This window comes from Sinocyclocheilus anshuiensis, unplaced genomic scaffold (genome assembly GCF_001515605.1).
Source record: "Sinocyclocheilus anshuiensis isolate Anshui unplaced genomic scaffold, SAMN03320099.WGS_v1.1 scaffold1061, whole genome shotgun sequence".
In the NCBI taxonomy this organism is placed as follows: domain Eukaryota; kingdom Metazoa; phylum Chordata; class Actinopteri; order Cypriniformes; family Cyprinidae; genus Sinocyclocheilus; species Sinocyclocheilus anshuiensis.
This window is the reverse complement of record NW_015557104.1, coordinates 20,913-39,770: the sequence shown is the minus strand read 5'-3', so window position 1 is coordinate 39,770 and position 18,858 is coordinate 20,913. Positions and strand designations below refer to the sequence as shown.

Genomic DNA, 18,858 nt, shown 5'->3' with positions numbered 1-18,858 from the left:
GTTACTCTGCGCTGCGCCAAACTCCGCATTTGAACAGTCAATATAAAATACTTAAACTGATAACAAAACATACTTACAGTCGCTGATTCAAAGTGCTTTTGCTTTCGCACTGAAACACAGCGTCTCCCTGACATGCTGCATCAACACGACTGCTGTTCCTGAAACCACGCCTTCTTTCTTTGCGTGCACATTTGGGCGGCATTATGCTAATATTTCCACATAGTGAGGTAGACATGTGGGGGCGTTTTAGGGAGGTGTGGTTGACTCTTAACTTTTATAAAGAATATCTCTTTGGATTTGAGACTTTAGTCTTTGCAACTTTACAGATCTTCTTTATGCACCAAGAGCTTGTAACACTCCAAAGAGAAAGGAAAAATTGAAATCGCATCATATGACCCCTTTAATAATAATCATATATATATATTATATATATACACACACACACATTTTTTTTTTTTAATTAGTGACATATTTACAAACGTACATTAATTTCTGGCATAACACAGTACTGAGAGTTTCTACATTCCTCTAAGTATGTATGTAATCTATTTTATGCATAGAAATGTTGGCAGGCAAAGACATTATTTTGTAGTAGGCCCGGAAACAAGAACTCATTATTTCAATGAGAGATGGGGATCATTAGGAAAACAGTCCAAAGATTATTCACATTCACTGCCATGCTGTTCACATGTTCTGCATGACCTGCAAAACACTTCATCCAATTAAAATTGTGTCTCCTTTTCCTCTTAAACGGCTTGATCTCAGGAGGTTTGACAGATTTAAAATACTATGGATTAAAGACAAATTGACAGAACATACACATTTCCTTTATTCCCTTAAGTTCCTCTGATTTTATTATTACTGAACTCCAGCAACTGAGCAAAATGAAAGTACACTTTAATTATGGTTTTATTTTAAAACAACAGAAAAAAACAAACCTTAATTCATAGCTGACAAAGGTTTTTTATTTATTCTAGAATACGTCATGAAGGGTTGATTTATGGTACGGTGGGAAAACTTGTAATTATAAATTTGTAGTTACTGCATGTGCTGCACATTTAAAGAATCACTAAGAGATTGATTTATACAACTTCTGATCACAGAGCTTATTTAGTTATTAATGCTTCTATAGTTTATATGACTGCAGATGTAAAATGATCATTTTTGAAGACAAGCTCCTCCATTTGAATTCAGGAATATCATTAAAAACATGAAAGGGTTAAGGGACAGCATCGGCAAAAATACAGTATATCTGCTAAAAAACAGTATCCTAGCTCTATGTATTCTTATTAGTTGAATGTACATTCTTCTTTCACGGTTTCAGTTTGAAAAAAAAAATGCTTGGAAAAACTAAATATGAAGATATGGACAAATAAACATTCAAACTTGAAAAAAAAAAAACAGCTATAAAAAAACATTTGGCCCCGTCAAAATTGATCCAACACAGAAAACACGTTTGAATTAATTCCTTCTTTAATTAAAAAAAACAACTCATATTCAACAGTTCATATCTCATCTTGTAATAAGTTCATAAAGTGTCCATTTTCAGTGCTTTATCGTGTTCAGGAGTCATTCATGGGCGAGGGATGTCCATCGGCTCTTCCTTCTCCGACTGGTTGCAGTTTGTTGTGTTCTTCTCATTGCTCTCTGATTGGACGCTCGTCCTCATCGAGCCGGGCCTGGGAATCTTCTCAGACTGTGTTGGTGCATTGTGTTTAGGGCTGTCAGTCACTGTCCTTTCCTCACTCATACCTGAGGCCGTTTCTTCATGCTCCTCCTGGGAGTCAGCAGGACTGTCCATCTCTTCCCGAGTCTCGTCACAGTCTGCTGATCCTGCTCTAGAACCAGCTACATGTCCCCAGTTCGAGAGCTCCGCAGCTTGCTCAGGCTTCTGGATGACCTGTTGGCCTTCAGCACAGCTCGGCTCATCGCTGACAGTCTCTCCGTTGTTAACACTGGAGCCATTACTGAGAGCAGCGTCTGGATTGGGCTCCTGATCTTCTGAAGAGCCCTCGGAGTGTTTCTCAGAGTCGACTCTCATTACGGAGTCACTGTCGACTTGCTTCTTTGCATCTGTGAGATCAGCGACAGGCTTGCTATGTTTTGGTTCACTTGCGTCTTCTCTGTCTTTATTTTTGTATGGTGAATGACCTTCGTCCTGCGCTGCGCTCTCTCCGCTGCCAGCTGAAGAGTTCTGCCGCTTCTCCGACTTCTTCTTGAAGCGTTTCTGGATTTTTCTGGGGCACCACACAAATTTGTCTTTGGGCTCAAAGTGCTGGAAGGCGAAGCGCACCAGCTTCCTGCGCTCACGCTTGTCCCGCACGGCAAACAGGAAGTAGTCGAGCACGCTGCGTTTAACGCTGCTGAGGGTCTTTCTGACAAGGGTCTCTTCCAGGAAGAAGCGCACCAGAGGGGCCTGGAAATGCTCAAAACCCAGCTCTCCCAGGCTCTTGAGTATCCTTGTGATTCGGAGATTATTGTGCATGTTTCTGAAAGCAGATGTGAAATTATTTTAGAGGCATGTGAGAAAGACTGTCTGGAAATAAAGAAACAATCAAAAGGTTTCAATATATCCTAACGGGCGGTTTCTCCATTTGGGCGATTGGGCGACGCACCACCAAAGCGCGAAAGGGAGGGATTTTTTTTCTTTCACATTCAACCACAGTGTTACGCTAGCTTTCACTGTTTGTTCGGCCTCTAAATAGTCCAATCAGCGTCGAGTCGCGTTTTGTGTAGTACCGCCCCTTTTTGGGCGATTTCTGTCAGACTGAGAATCGCCCCGAGTGCTCTCATAGACTTCCATTCAAAGATAATTTTTTTCGAACTGCAGGCACTGCAGTGCAATCTCTATGAGTTCCGGGAGGGCTAGCACTAACGTGCTTTCGTCATCATGCGTAACCTTAACTTGAGCAAGGATTGGTGGGAACAGTGACATCCAATAATATTTAAAAACTGTTTTGAATTTTAACAACAAGAAAAAATGAAAAACTACTTTAATATTTGTATCAAATGTGAAAAAATAAGAAAAAAAAACCCGAGAAAAAAAAACAAAAACAGAGAGACGGGGACAGCTATGCCAACTCAAATTCAGTTGTCAGTTGAACTTGATCGACATCTTGGCGAACGTTTCCTCAGCGCAGATGAATCGTCATTGTAGCAATAATAGTATAAGGATAAATTGTCAATTAAAGAATTAGGACCACCAAGACCAAATTTAAACATCAAACATATATCTACAAAGTGCGGGAAGTCGTATAAACGGGGATTTCCGAGGACGTGTAATGTAAGTGAGCAGTGTAAGTGAGTAATGTGATATAAGTGAGCAGTGTAATGTAAGTGAGCAGTGTAAGTGAGTAATGTGATATAAGTGAGCAGTGTAATGTAAGTGAGCAGTGTAAGTGAGTAATGTGATATAAGTGAGCAGTGTAATGTAAGTGAGCAGTGTAAGTGAGTAATGTGATATAAGTGAGCAGTGTAATGTAAGTGAGCAGTGTAAGTGAGTAATGTGATATAAGTGAGCAGTGTAATGTAAGTGAGCAGTGTAAGTGAGTAATGTGATATAAGTGAGCAGTGTAATGTAAGTGAGCAGTGTAAGTGAGTAATGTGATATAAGTGAGCAGTGTAATGTAAGTGAGCAGTGTAAGTGAGTAATGTGATATAAGTGAGCAGTGTAATGTAAGTGAGCAGTGTAAGTGAGTAATGTGATATAAGTGAGCAGTGTAATGTAAGTGAGCAGTGTAAGTGAGTAATGTGATATAAGTGAGCAGTGTAATGTAAGTGAGCAGTGTAAGTGAGTAATGTGATATAAGTGAGCAGTGTAATGTAAGTGAGCAGTGTAAGTGAGTAATGTGATATAAGTGAGCAGTGTGAGTAATGTGATATAAGTGAGTAATGTGATATAAGTGAGCAGTGTAATGTAAGTGAACAGTGTGAGTAATGTGATATAAGTGAGCAGTGTAATGTAAGTGAGCAGTGTAAGTGAGTAATGTGAGCAGTGTAATGTAAGTGAGCATTGTAATGTAAGTGTGGCAGGATAAGTAATTTCATCCGATTGGTTGGTTGGGGTATGATTGGCAGACCAATGAGGTGGTAGCACCTTGACCTTTGTCAACAGAGTAATTTGTTGCTATATTTGTTTGATTAGTTTTGCGGCTATTTTGTTTCTTTTGTACTGACTTGGGGTTCTCTCTCTCCCTGGCATTTCCGTTTCTGTTCCCATTCCTATCCAGGTACGTCGAGTTTCGGCTGATGGTGTAATGATGCGTATGTTGCGAGGTTAATATGCTCTGTTTATAGTTTAATTTAGAGTGGGGCTGGTGTTGTTGGCGTGCGGCAAGCCGTGGCAGAGTTCACTTGCAGGTATGGTTGGTTTTTAATTCTTTTTATGACCACCTTAGTCGTGCTATTTACTGAACTGCAGAGTCACAGTTCGGTAGGGAAAGATAGTGACTCAATGATGTTAGGTCCCTTGCCGCATTTAATGGCATCATGTCCTCACCTCGTTGTTTGTATGGGAGGGGTGCAGGTGCCCTGTTTGATCGATACTGGCTCCATGGTGTCTACAATGATGGAAAGTTATTTTTTAGAACAGTTTGTACCATGGGGCCAGGATCGTCTCAGGGCATGTCAGTGGTTGCAGCTCCGTGCAGCCAATGGGTCGTTGATACCGTATGTTGGCTATCTTGAGTTGGATGTTGAGCTTTGCGGTCGGATGATCCCAGGATGTGGTGTGCTGGTTGTAAGGGATCCTCCTGGTGGCACCGGTATCCAAGTCCCTGGTATTTTGGGGATGAATGTGTTGAGCCGGTGCTATCAGGAGCTCTTTGGGCAGCACGGTACCGCCCTATTTGATGCACCTTCAGTGTTAGGGGCTTCTAAGCCAGTGTTTCAAGCATTACAACATTGACAGGTAAGTGCTGTCCCTACAGATAGCCGGATAGGCAAGGTGCGATTGCGGGGTCGCAGTGAGTGTTGTGTTCCGGGCGGCACAATAAAAGTTGTGGCTGCTACTTGCTCTGGGCATTTTGCTGGGGAAACCGTGCTTTTTGAACCACCAGAAACTGGGTTGCCTGCAGGTCTTTTAGCATCACCTGCATTAACGCGAGTGACTCGGGGCACGGTTTATGTACCTGTCATTAACGTAGGTAAGACTGACATAATGCTTTTTCGGAACGCTGTCTTGGGCACGTTGCACAGCGTATTTATTGTGAGTATGCCCCCTGGCGTCTCAGAAGTTAAATCTGTTTCTGCGGCGGTAAACCTTCAGATTCCTACTGTTCTTTCTCCAGTGCAGGAACAAATCAAGAGTCTTGATTTGTCTGTGTTAACTGAGATCGAACAGGAGCAGGTAAGGTCTCTGTTGTTAAAATTTCATATGGTTTTCGCGGCGCATGCAGTCGATTTGGGGTGTACTCAACTTCTGTCTCATGACATCCCTTTGACCGACTCTGTCCCCATTCGACAGCGGTACCGGCGGATACCTCCGTCTGAGTACGATGTAGTAAAAACACACATAAACCAGTTGATGGAAACAAATATCATTAGAGAGAGCTGTAGTCCTTACGCCTCCCCCAGCGTGTTGGCCAAAAAGAAGGATGGCACGTTACGTATGTGTGTAGATTACCGCCCGCTGAACGCGAAAACACGAAGGGATGCTTTCCCTCTGCCGCGTATAGAGGAAAACTTGGACTCCCTGATGGGGGCCCGGTGGTTTTCCACCATGGACCTCGCCAGTGGGTATAACCAGGTTCCTGTCACCGAGGGGGATAAACACAAGACTGCTTTCTGTACACCCTTTGGTCTTTTTGAATGGAATCGTATGCCATTCGGGCTCTGCAATGCCCCAAGCACCTTCCAGAGGTTGATGGAGAGGTTGTTTGGGGACCAGCAGTGTCAGTCCCTTCTGTTGTATTTGGATGATATAGTAGTGTTTTCCTCCTCTGTGACACAACACCTAGAGCGGTTAGAGGTGGTTTTGAGTCGGCTGGAGCGGGAGGGGTTGAAGGCTAAATTAACCAAATGTATGTTTTTCCAGCAAGAGGTAAGTTATCTGGGACACGTAATTTCTGGCAAGGGGGTGTCGACAGATCCAAGCAAGATAGAGGCAGTGAGGCAATGGCAGCACACCACGGGGGTGGTAGAGCTCCGTTCATTCCTGGGGTTCGCCAGTTATTATAGGCGGTTTGTAGAAGGTTTTGCCAAGTTGGCGGCTCCTCTGCACCGGCTTGTAGCTGAGTTTGCGGGTCGTAAGCCCAGGGCGCGAGCAGAGTCGAGTTTTGGGGCGGTGTGGACCGAGCAGTGTCAGGGGAGCTTCGAGGAGTTGAAGAGTAGGCTCACCTCTGCCCCTGTATTGGCTTATGCGGACTTCTCCCTTCCCTTTATCCTGGAGGTAGATGCTAGCCAGGGTGGATTGGGAGCAGTTTTGTCCCAGGAACAGGGCGGGAAGGTGCGGCCTATAGCTTATGCTAGCCGCGGTCTTAGGCCCACCGAGCGCAATATGTCAAACTACAGCTCTACGAAGTTGGAATTGTTGGCGCTCAAGTGGGCTATGACTGAGAAGTTCAGAGAATATCTTTTGGGGCAGAGGTGTGTCATCTTCACGGATAACAACCCCCTCCGCCACCTGAATAATGCTAAGCTCGGGGCCACGGAGCAGCGGTGGGCTGCGCAATTGGCTGCCTTTGATTTTGAGCTGAGGTATCGCTCCGGAAGGAGCAACCGGAATGCGGATGCTCTCTCCCGGCAGGGTCCCTCTAGTCAGGGTGAGTTGGAACCATTACTGCCTGGTACCGCTCTCCCAGCCATGGTAAGGCAGGCTGGTGTAACAGGAGTGGGTACTCAAGCAGCAGTCACTGTGCTGCCGGGTTTGGCGGTGGATATGCAGTTATTACTGAGGGAGGATCCTGTTATAGGTGAAGTGTTGAGGTTTTGGAGGCGCGGGGTTCCTCCCAGTGCAGAGGAGCGTCAGCAGTTGTCCAGGGCGGTGGTGAGTCTGCTACGGCAATGGAGCCGTTTGTGTGAGCAGGATGGGGTGTTGCATCGACGTGTGTTCCGCTCGGATGGGGGAGAAGAGGCACTTCAGGTGGTGTTGCCATCATTTTGCATCACGAAGTGCTAACGCTGTTACACCAGGAGCATGGGCACCAAGGGGTGGAACGTACCACTGAATTGGTGCGGCAGCGGTGCTATTGGCCGGGTCTGACATCGGCTGAGGCACAATGGTGCCGAGAGTGTGAGCGGTGCCAGGCCACCAAAGATACCCAACTCCATCCTAGTAGCTTCATGGGCAATCTTTTGGCCTTTAGGCCAAATGAAATATTGGCCATAGATTTTACCGTGTTGGAGCCAACTCGGTCGGGGTTGGAGAACATACTGGTTATGACCGACGTCTTTACGAAGTACACCCTAGCCGTGCCTACACGAGATCAACGGGCAGAAACAGTGGCCCAAGTGTTGGTGGTGGAATGGTTTTATAAGTTTGGTGTCCCCAGTCGTCTCCATTCTGACCAGGGCCGTAATTTTGAGTCCTCCCTAGTACAGCAGCTTTGTGCGCTATATAAGGTGAAAAAATCTCGCACTACCCCCTATCATCCAGCGGGGAATGGGCAGTGTGAGCGCTTTAACAGGACATTGCACAATCTTTTGCGTACCCTGCCGGTGTCCAGGAAAATGGACTGGGCCCTATACCTTCCACAAGTGCTGTTCTGTTACAACACTACCCCTCATCAGGCGACTGGTGAATCCCCATATTTTTTAATGTTTGGGCAAGAGCCAAGACTCCCGGTGGACTTCCTTTTGGGTAGAGTCCAGGATGTTGGGGTTGGTAGTGTGCATGAGTGGATGAGGGAACATCAGGCTAGGCTTCAGGTGGCTTTTGAGGGAGCAAGGGGACGACTGGAAGCTGCTGCTGGTCGCCGGAAGGCGCATCATGATGCCCACGTCCGTGAGGCACCACTGGGGGAGGGCCAGTTAGTTTATTTACGTGAGTATGGCACGAGAGGTCGCCATAAAATCCTGGACCTGTGGAGCCCGGTGGTGTATCAGGTCGTGAAGGCACCCAAGGGGGGTGGGGCGGTATACACCATTGCACCAGTGGATGATTTGGGAAAGACAAGATGTGTTCATCGCTCGGCTTTGAAGGCCCGGATCCAGAAGGGGGGTCCGGTTCCAACCTTGACAGGTCCCCCTGTTTTGGAGGACAAGGTGCCTTCAGCAGAAGTCTCATCAGAAGATGTTGATTTGCTTAGGTTGGTGCCAGCAACCTCTTTAGCGAGTCAGGGGCCAGTCCCTCTCGGGCTGGTTTCCCTGGACGCTTCTACCTCACAGAGTAGGTTGGTGGGGTCTGATGGGGAGACACCAGTTGTCAGGGGCCAAGAGGTACCTGATTTTGTATCGGGCGTATCACCGGGGCCTGTGAGTTTGCTGGAGGACCAGTCAGGTATGGCTGGTGGCCCCTTGAGGAGAACTGGGCGAAACACTGCGGGCTACCACTCGAATCTGCACCGTCTACCACGGGCCATTGAGGGGGGCACGAGAGCTGCCACATTACAAGGCCCTATATCTAATGGGATTTCTGTTTGGTTTAGGCCATGGGACGCAGGATAGGATTGGTCCATGGGTAGGTGTTGAGTCATCGTCGGGACGTCGATTTAAAAAAAAAAATAGGGGGTAGAATGTGGCAGGATAAGTAATTTCATCCGATTGGTTGGTTGGGGTATGACTGGCAGACCAATGAGGTGGTAGCAGCCGTCCTATTTTAGGGCCCTTTCTGCTGAATTGTGTTAACACGCATATAGAAACATAAGGAGAGCAAGAGATTGATTGTTAGAGTCAGTTTATTTTTAAGTAATACTATAGTAGTTCAGTTTCCTTTACATCTTTAACTAGCCGTTAATTTATCAATTGAATGGGTGACCTATCCTCATTAATCATGCAAACATTTGCACCCCCTGAGAGAATTGGCAGGAGCCACCACTGTATCCTAATACACCCTATAAGCCCACTTGTCTTTTTGAAATGTAGGTATTATTTCTTTTCTAGCAAATGCACATTATTGTCTTTTCACTTACCTGTTATTTTTTAATTAATTAAAAAAAATGTTAAAATTAGAAATGAATAAATCCGTTGCAAAGCATAAAATGGTTTAAAAAAAAAGGAGTCTACAATGACAAACACGATTATATAAAATGTTTTTAATGTTATCATTACAAAAATAAATGAAAATAATGAAACTTTTTTTGTCATGTATCTTTTCAAGTGTCTCTTCAAAAAAACATTACAATATATACTAACATAAAAATATTATATTTTCTCCTATTTTCATAGGGAATATATATCTATATATGTATATGGGTCAAAGACGAAAAAGGGTTTAAGCATAAAAACAATGGGCCTCATTCATGAAACATTCGTAAATATAGGAGTAAATTCTGAGTAATTTGAGTCTAATACGGACCTTCACGAAAACTCTCCTCCGGATTCACAAACGCTTCGTAAACTTCCGATTTGATAGTTAAACATGCGTTTGTTAATGAATTCCAATCATTCGTAAACAGGGCGCTTGTGCACGCTCATTCACGATTAGCATAATGATATTAGATGATAGAAGCCTATGAATTACAGCTACGCAAACTGCGTGTCCAGGAACGCAGTGGAATATTCTGGTCTACTTTCTCAGGTTTGGCTCCAGTATATTGCATAAATGCAAAAAAGACTAATAAGCCATATGCCTAACAATAAATATCTCCTGGGGTGGTGCCGCTCTTCTGTCTAGAAATATGGCACATAGTCTTAGAGTTTGCACTTGACTAACTGGGGCCCAGGTCAGGAAGCAGACAGACTGGCTAAACCGACAGTCTGCTAGCCGCCTCACATCACAGAAATCAGTTAATTCTCAGCACATATAGAGACTCTTTCACCTAGATATCACACTATAGAGACTATGGGCCTCATTCATGAAACATTCGTAAATATAGGAGTAAATTCTGAGTAATTTGAGTCTAATACGGACCTTCACGAAAACTCTCCTCCGGATTCACAAACGCTTCGTAAACTTCCGATTTGATAGTTAAACATGCGTTTGTTAATGAATTCCAATCATTCGTAAACAGGGCGCTTGTGCACGCTCATTCACGATTAGCATAATGATATTAGATGATAGAAGCCTATGAATTACAGCTACGCAAACTGCGTGTCCAGGAACGCAGTGGAATATTCTGGTCTACTTTCTCAGGTTTGGCTCCAGTATATTGCATAAATGCAAAAAAGACTAATAAGCCATATGCCTAACAATAAATATACAATAACGTGTCCACCAAAGTGTTTTTAGCCGGCTGAAAAACTGTCAGGCGTTGTTGTACAAGCAGGATGATTGGTCGGTGTAGTATTTGTCCCGCCCCTCCTCCACTGATTGGACGGCTGGGTAAAAAGTGCGTTTTACCCAAAGCTAAACAGTTTATCAACCCTCAGCTACAAAAAAACACAAACAAAAACAGAGCAAACGAACTTGTAAGATATTACTTACTATTAGACCCCTCCCAAATACACACACACTGTCACTTTAAATCAGTCTAAATAAGCTCTTTTTCTCTTCTCCCACTCCCCCCTCCCAAATACACACACACAGTCACTTTAATCAGTCTAAATAAGCTCTTTTTGCACTACAAATCATTATATCTGCACTGTTGTTTACTTCACTGGTTTGCACTCTAGCTGCCGTGTGCTGCTTTATATATATTTTTTTTTTTTACATTTTACTTTATTTGTATAGTTGTATTTTATATTTAATCTGTATATCTGTATTTATGTTCTACTGTTAGTGTTATCTGTATGCACCAAGGGTCTGAGAGTAACGCAATTTCAATTCTCTGTGTGTATGTGCTGTACATGTGGAAGAATTGACAATAAAGCAGACTTGACTTGACTTGACTTGACTTATGATTGCAGTGCATCAAAATTCAGTGTCATCAGTTTGCCAAAGAGAGCACAGAACGTTTTACGCACCATTTACACGTGGCAGGGAGCAGGTGTACATTTCTCTCGTACCAGCTAACATTTTGAAAATACAAACACTTTCATGAATCCAAAAATTTATGTCAGAACAGCTTTACGAACGATTCACACTATTTGTTCTGCTCGTGTTTCATGAATGAGGCCCAATAAGTGTAATACTGCTTTAAATTGTTGTTTTTCCCCCAAAAAATTAAAAAGTTTTGTTTAATTGAATTGCAATTTTGTTTTTGTTTTTCTGAGCAAAAAATAAATATCGTACATTTTCCCCTGATTTACAGAAGAGAGCCACTAAAATGTCATTCAGTGTAACAATCTTGTCAGGCATATTTACAACAAAAATCAATTTATGACATATTAAAAGACTAATTACTTTCACCACAAATACTAATCAGTGTTAATTTTACATTTTTTAATTTGCCACTATCCTAGGATTTGCCCATTTGCCCATATTTTTTTACTCATTTAAAACACAATCAAATTTAATATGCTCTCTTATTCTTTTATATATTTTAATTTGTACAATAATGAATAAGCATGTTGTTTGAATTAGAGCCCGACCGATATATCGTTTTGGCGATATTATCGGCCGATATGAGCCTGTCGCCGATATATAGGTATTGGCGAATATGCCGCCGATATGAACATTTTTTTTACAGAACATATAATGCAGATAAAATGCTTGAAATGGTGTAATTACTTAGTTTGTCCAGCAGAGCGCGCTCCATTGTTTGCTACTGGCAACCTGGATGAAACGCTTTAAAGCTTAAGTCAATGGAAAACCACTGAAACTTTGAACGGCCATATCTCCGTAACGGCGCGGCGAATCCACACCAAATTCGGGGGATCCCTTCAGCTCGAGGAACCCTCTCGAACGCGAATCGAGTGTACGTCTAGAGGCCGCTTTCGAATGAGAACACTTTCGCGTGTATAGCCCCCGGGGTTCGGGAGTTACGGTTGGTCAAATTCGCGGTCCGGCGCCGACCGATCAAGCGATCCCGGGGGGCTACCGACGCGCGGAGGGTGGTGTTCGAGACACTGGTTTGCACTCTATCTGCCATGTGCCTTGTGCTGCTTTATTTATTTTTTTACATTTTACCTTATTTGTATAGTTGTATTTTATATTTAATCTGTATCTTATGTTCTACATGTTCTACTGTTAGTGTTATCTGTATGCACCAAGGGTCTGAGAGTAACGCAATTTCAATGTATGTGCTGTATGTGCTGTACATGTGGCAGAATTGACAATAAAGCAGACTTTGACTTTTGACTTTGATAATAAATCAACATGCATGCACTCTGTGTGATTTGGTGATATAGCCTACTTGAAAATGTCCGATCGCACATCATTACAACAACACTTACCATATTATTGCACACCCCAGCCTCGACTTGAGTGGACAATGAATCATCCGCGGTTGTGCGCGCACTTGTTTGCACACGAGCAAAGGTGTTTTTAGGAGTCTAACTTGCAGATGCCAGACCACTGATTCGTCAAACCTGCTTTCCTGCAGTCCGTGTTCTTCTGACTATTTTGTAGTAAGTAACCCCCTGATTTACAGAAGAGAGCCACTAAAATGTCATTCAGTGTAACAATCTTGTCAGGCATATTTACAACAAAAATCAATTTATGACATATTAAAAGACTAATTACTTTCACCACAAATACTAATCAGTGTTAATTTTACATTTTTTAATTTGCCACTATCCTAGGATTTGCCCATTTGCCCATATTTTTTTACTCATTTAAAACACAATCAAATTTAATATGCTCTCTTATTCTTTTATATATTTTAATTTGTACAATAATGAATAAGCATGTTGTTTGAATTAGAGCCCGACCGATATATCGTTTTGGCGATATTATCGGCCGATATGAGCCTGTCGCCGATATATAGGTATTGGCGAATATGCCGCCGATATGAACATTTTTTTTACAGAACATATAATGCAGATAAAATGCTTGAAATGGTGTAATTACTTAGTTTGTCCAGCAGAGCGCGCTCCATTGTTTGCTACTGGCAACCTGGATGAAACGCTTTAAAGCTTAAGTCAATGGAAAACCACTGAAACTTTGAACGGCCATATCTCCGTAACGGCGCGGCGAATCCACACCAAATTCGGGGGATCCCTTCAGCTCGAGGAACCCTCTCGAACGCGAATCGAGTGTACGTCTAGAGGCCGCTTTCGAATGAGAACACTTTCGCGTGTATAGCCCCCGGGGTTCGGGAGTTACGGTTGGTCAAATTCGCGGTCCGGCGCCGACCGATCAAGCGATCCCGGGGGGCTACCGACGCGCGGAGGTTAAATGCCCTTACATATCTCTGTCACCATTATAAGTGTTTGATCACCACATTTGAGTGATCATTGCAAAAAATGTGTTTATGTATATATATTCTGTTTATGTATATACTGTATTCTATATATAGTACCAGTCAAATGTTTGGACACACGAATGGGAAAGTGTATATACACTATATTACATATAATATACACAAAGAATATCGGACGATATATCGGTATCGGCTTTTTTTTTTTACTCCCTAATATCGGTATCGGCCCCAAAAAACCCATATCGGTCGGGCTCTAGTTTGAATTTTTACATAAATATTGTGTTACATTGAATGACAATGTAACATTATTTCAACCACATTTTGACATTTTATTCTCCAAAAACTTATTTAAAAGTAGACACTTTACTTACATTTAATGTGCTTTCTATGGACATAAAATCACTTTTGCAAGTTTCTTTTGGTGCAGCTATCTTAACGTCTTTGACCCATATATATATAAAATGAAATAAGGAATTATTTAGCGATTTAAGCATTACAGTTTTTCAAACTAATTATATTAAACTCAGTAAATGTTTTAAGTGTACCATGGTTGTAGAAATGAATTTCTTTGCAGTTTTTTATTTGTATTTTTTTTTATTATTGAATGTGAAGCTATTAAACCATTTACAACAAAGCTAAACTATGAGACTGAAAAAGGATCTTCTCTTCTAGTGGACAAGCTCAGTTTTCCAACCTTCGGCTGTCCTTCACGTGGATATAAATGGTTGTGCTTATGAAATGTTCTTCAGAATGTCCTGTTTTTCATGTTTTCTGAAGTTTGGACAATCACTCAATATCTGCCACACTCCAAAATATATCAGCCTGTATGTGTTAATTAAATTAATCCAATTAATCAATTCATTCTAAAACACTTTGTCATAAGTGTCTCAAGATTTTACATTTTGTGCAAATTGGACAAACAGAAAAAAAATGTGCATCTGGGGCACGGAATAATTCAGAGGAAAAAAAGTAAATGAGCTCATTATAGCGCCACCTTGCAGCCAATTTGATATGTTATTAGCTGCCGAAATTTGATGTGATCTTCTGTTGATTTGTCATGGCTGTGTTAACACTTGTCCAGGGTGCAAATCAAATGCACTATTCCTTGATCAAACTGCTATGACAGGTGTTTGGTTGTAATGCCCTCTACACCTGAGATCTGGGGAGTCACTAGAGCCCGAGCCCTGTCAAATATTACAGATATATCCTTGTGTGTCAATGGAACCGACTGGAGAATCATTTCCCCTGATAATATTTCAACAATCAAGTCATGTGTGTTTTCTATCAGCTGTTTAGAATCAGCAATATCACATTCACATGTTGTCGTTCGGACAGTTTACTCATCATTTGCAGCAGATTCTCACACCACAATAGCAAAAGGGATATTTTACAAAAGGAGCACTGGATGGAAACTAAACTGGCTTCTATCGTTTGTCAACCAATGACGAAGCAGCTCTTTTCTGTGAGTGCAGCTTGTAAATGACTCTGTGCTGCAGGTAAAGATGATTTATATCCATGTCCAAAACAGTCTTAAAAGAAAGCCAGTGACCCAGTACTGGTGAAGGGACTCGCTGAATGCCTGAAAACAGCTGTAGATTTCTTCTGTACATTAGAAGAGCAATAAACAGCCATCCTTTAGTTTGAAGGAAAACTTAACATGCGTGTTTGGATACATGTTTTATGATTAATAACAGGAGTCTGGTGCAGCTCACCTCTCTAGATTGGCGAATCTCTCCCTCCAGTTCTCGGCGCGCTTCACCTCCCCGGTTTCTGTGTTCAGCAGCTGCATGCCGTAGAAACCCAGCATGAGCTCGTAGGACTCCAGAAGACGGCTCTTAGCCTCATCGCTCTCCCTGAATGCCTGTGGACGACAGGACGAGAGCCAGCTTCAGCACCGTGCACACAGTCCCAGACGCTTCCAGAGCACAGTCTAGAGGCTCGGAAACAGAGCTTGGCCTCTTTATGACTTACTTGGATTTCCTTCTTGGTGAGCTCTGCAGCCATGTAGTTGACCCCCGGCTCTCGCAGAGGAAACAACCTACAAACAACACACAACACAGTGCCCAAAGCATTGCATCTGCAACAAAACCGAGTGAAAAGGAGACTTTGACAGTCCCAAACGCATAAGCACGAGGTTTCTTACCACTGAATGTAGGAGTGAACTCTCTCCAGCCGCTTGTAATCGGTTTTCCACTCGGTGAGAAATGTCTCAATCGACACATCTACAGAACAGAAAACATGACAGGAGCTCCAAAGCAAAGCAAACTAAACAAGAGCTCCAAAGCAGTGCAATACACCTCAACTTAGGCACTTGTTACTGGAGCTCAAGAGAAAGTACAGACGTACCATCAGGTGACGATTTAATTTCATTCAGATAGAATTTTAAATTCGTCATTCTTTCTTCTGGACATTCCTCTTCATTGATGCTCTGTAGATGTAAAGCATCATCAGATCAGCATGTTAGGAGTGCACTTCTTGGTTTATTTTAGGAGAAGAGCAGACTCTTACTGGATATCCGTGTCTGTAGTTCTGCATGTCCTTGGCTGCTCTGAGGTTTCTTGAGGAAGAGTTGGACCACTGCAAAGAACCAAACATTACCTTCAACCTCCTGCTTTAATTGGCTGCGTCCAAATTCACAAACTAGTCATGCTTTTTCATTCAACTAGTCATGCTTTGTGATAGAGCACAGAGCTATTTAGGTTCAGATGTGAATGCACTGCAGCAGGTCAGGGGAAGACCTCCTCCTCCACCCGTCCACCTTAACTTTCTGACCAGAGATGGCACTGCACATCAACATTTGTGAGATTTAGTCAGTCAAAACTGTTAATTCATCTAATTGTGTGTCTCTGGAAAATAGTGATCTATGACATTTTATACTGTTGAATATCAAAGTTTTTTGTGTTGATTTGTTAATGAGGGTTTTTAGATTTGTGGAGTAAAAGTTATAGTTTTTATTTTGAAGTAAGATGAGAAGTGGCACAGAAGGACCCTAGTGGTGTGTTGTTGCATGTTTCAGACATCTTCACTTTCATTAAAGGGGTCACGAACTGAGAAACCCCTTGATGTTTTGACACACAAGAGGTCATTGCGCTATAAAAGCATCCTGTAAGTTTCTCATTAGTCTAAAAGCAGCTTATATTAAAGGCAATCCGCCAAAAGGCCAGCTTGTGGAAAGTGCCTCGCTGGTCGGATAGCATCCGGGTCATTTCACTGGTGTGGATAGCACCCAGATACAGCGCGTGTGAACGCAGCTATTCTCTCGCACATGCTAACTTGTATGTGCTACATTTGTAAGGGAAAGCCACATTGTTCTTCCCCATCTTATCCTATATAAATCACTGGAAAAGGAAATATTGTGGTGTATCACATTTACATCGATATAACAAGATGCTCCGATTCAGAGTCTACGGTCCGGTCTCAAAATCCCACGCACTTGGCATCATGCCTATTGTTAGGGTCGGGTCATGAGCAAATGCTGTGAAAGATTGTTGCAGACTGAAGGCGTTTCAAACTTATCATCTGTGGCCTAATGTCGGCTAGTACGAGTGACGCACTTCCGGTCAGCAGAGCTGATATTAAATAACTAGCTAACGTGCTAATCTATCAAACACGATCAGATATTAGAAGTAAACCAAATGCAGAGAAATAACCCCTCAAAGGGCTTGATTTACACACTTCCCTCCTGAAGCAGCGCGCGGAGTTATAACGTTAGCGACCGTCCGTCTCGCACACAAACACAAACAACATGAAGCGCATACAGGCGACTGGTCCAAGATCAAAGCGCACGATCTGTACAGAACGCAGAAAGACCGCAGTGCAGTGGTTCGCGGATTAATGAGAGAGAATAACATACGAACGCGGGCCGTGTTTTCTTGCTGCGGCCGGTGTTGTCCAGCTCGTCGCCGTCGCTCTCCGTGTCCCAGGTGGAGTCATATTCACACACCAGCTCGTCGTCCATCCCTGGAGATCATGTGAGTGCTGATACATGTGAATGTGATCAATAACCTGGCGCGGGGCGAGAGTCCGCGCAGCTCCATGGGACGAGCAGCTGTCCGCGGGCCTCTCTGCACTCCTCACTAGAGGGTCATTCAGCCTTCAGCCAGCCCATTCACCCGCCCCACACACACACACACCCCGTGAGCAACTAACAGCTCAACAATAAACCACGAGAAAACATCTCAACTTGCAGCAGAACACATTTATATTGATATTTTTTCATTTAATTATTTTATTCATCATTATTATTTATTATTAGTCTTTTTTGACAGTTCTGCAGCTGTTACCTGGATGGGATGAAGAATTTCTAGTTTTCTTTATTCATTTGCTTAAATTAGGACTACATGATGTAATTATTTGTTACATTTTTATCTAAATAATTTAGCACTTTTTAAACTTTTTTAAATGCCAAATTGTATATGACAAATATCATGATTTATTAATATAAATGATAAATTAATAAATAGGGCCTAACATTAAGTATAATCTATTAATTCATCAATAATGTCTACCAAGCACAGATAATGTATGTAATATTAACAGACTATCCAAATAAATTTGAATAAAACAATAGGCCGATACCTTTAGAAGCACGGATGTGTTTGTCACTTTAAATATGGTTCACCCAAAAATAAACATTCTGTCATAATTTACCCAAGTTGTTCTGAACCTGCATAAAGTTCTTTCTTCTGTTGAACACAAAGGAAGATAGGCTACTCTGAAGAATGTGGGTATCTAAACAGCTGCAGGTCCCCAGTAACTTCCATAGAGGAATAAATATAGCCTACTATTGGAGTCATTGGGACCAGACACTGTTTGGTTACCCACGTTCTTCAAAGTATCTTCTTTTATGTTCAACAGAAGAAAGAAATTATTACAGGTTTGGAACAAATTGTGGGTGTGTAAACGATGACAGAATTGTCATTTTTGGGTGAACTGTCCCTTTAAGTCAGTCAGTCCACCGTGAGCAACTGAAATGCTTCTCTGCAAACTGCGCGTTCATCATTAGTTACTGCACAGACACATTGGTAGCTTTCCCGTTCAGCCCTACATCTGGAGAGTCTTGTGTTCAAACGTGAGCCACGCAGGTTTACAGCAAGCTGCGTTCCATGTGAGCGAGCCTAAAAGGCACAATATGTACGATTTTTTTATTAAAATATCCAAAAACCACTAGAACAGTGTTATATATTTTGCTGACTTGTGTACTTACATTATCCCAAATGTTTCGAAGAATGTTTAAATCTAGAGAAATAAGCAATTTTAACTAGTGACACGGACCGTGTCTATAGTGTCATTGTGTCGCCTGCCAATGACGTCATAACCTCTCGATTTCCGGTTTTGTTTTGTAGAAAACATGGAAACACCAAAGACGCTTTAATACATTGTGTGTTTTAATAGACCGGTGACGACCGCACAGAGTAGCATTATAACAGAACTTTCAAATGTATCTAGTATGATAAAACAGCGCTGCTTTACCCCACATACGCACGACCGGAAGCAGCGGAAGCGCTCGACTGTGGCA

At 42.5% G+C, this 18,858-nt stretch overlaps 1 protein-coding gene across 1 annotated transcript; it reads right to left on the bottom strand.

Moving 5' to 3' along the window:
- Window positions 1-1,401: 1,401 nt before the first annotated feature.
- Window positions 1,402-17,471, bottom strand: LOC107677637 (opioid growth factor receptor-like). The gene is made up of 7 exons (XM_016472622.1): window positions 17,194-17,471; window positions 15,849-15,917; window positions 15,687-15,768; window positions 15,484-15,562; window positions 15,312-15,378; window positions 15,053-15,201; window positions 1,402-2,489 (listed from the first exon to the last, which is right to left on the bottom strand). Exons 1-7 carry the CDS (start codon window positions 17,296-17,298, stop codon window positions 1,574-1,576), a joined length of 1,467 nt encoding a protein of 488 aa, XP_016328108.1. The 5' UTR covers window positions 17,299-17,471; the 3' UTR covers window positions 1,402-1,573.
- Between the last annotated feature and the right edge of the window lie 1,387 nt (window positions 17,472-18,858).

Excerpts from the sequence above, each read along its gene's own strand:
- LOC107677637 (XM_016472622.1), bottom strand. The coding sequence starts at position 17,298 with ATGGACGACGAGCTGGTGTGTGAATATGACTCCACCTGGGACACGGAG. Across the intron at positions 15,918-17,193 it reads AGAAAACACGGCCCGCGTTC|TGGTCCAACTCTTCCTCAAG; the intron begins GTATGTTATTCT and ends GGTTCTTTGCAG. Across the intron at positions 15,379-15,483 it reads GTTCACTCCTACATTCAGTG|GTTGTTTCCTCTGCGAGAGC; the intron begins GTAAGAAACCTC and ends TGTTGTTTGTAG.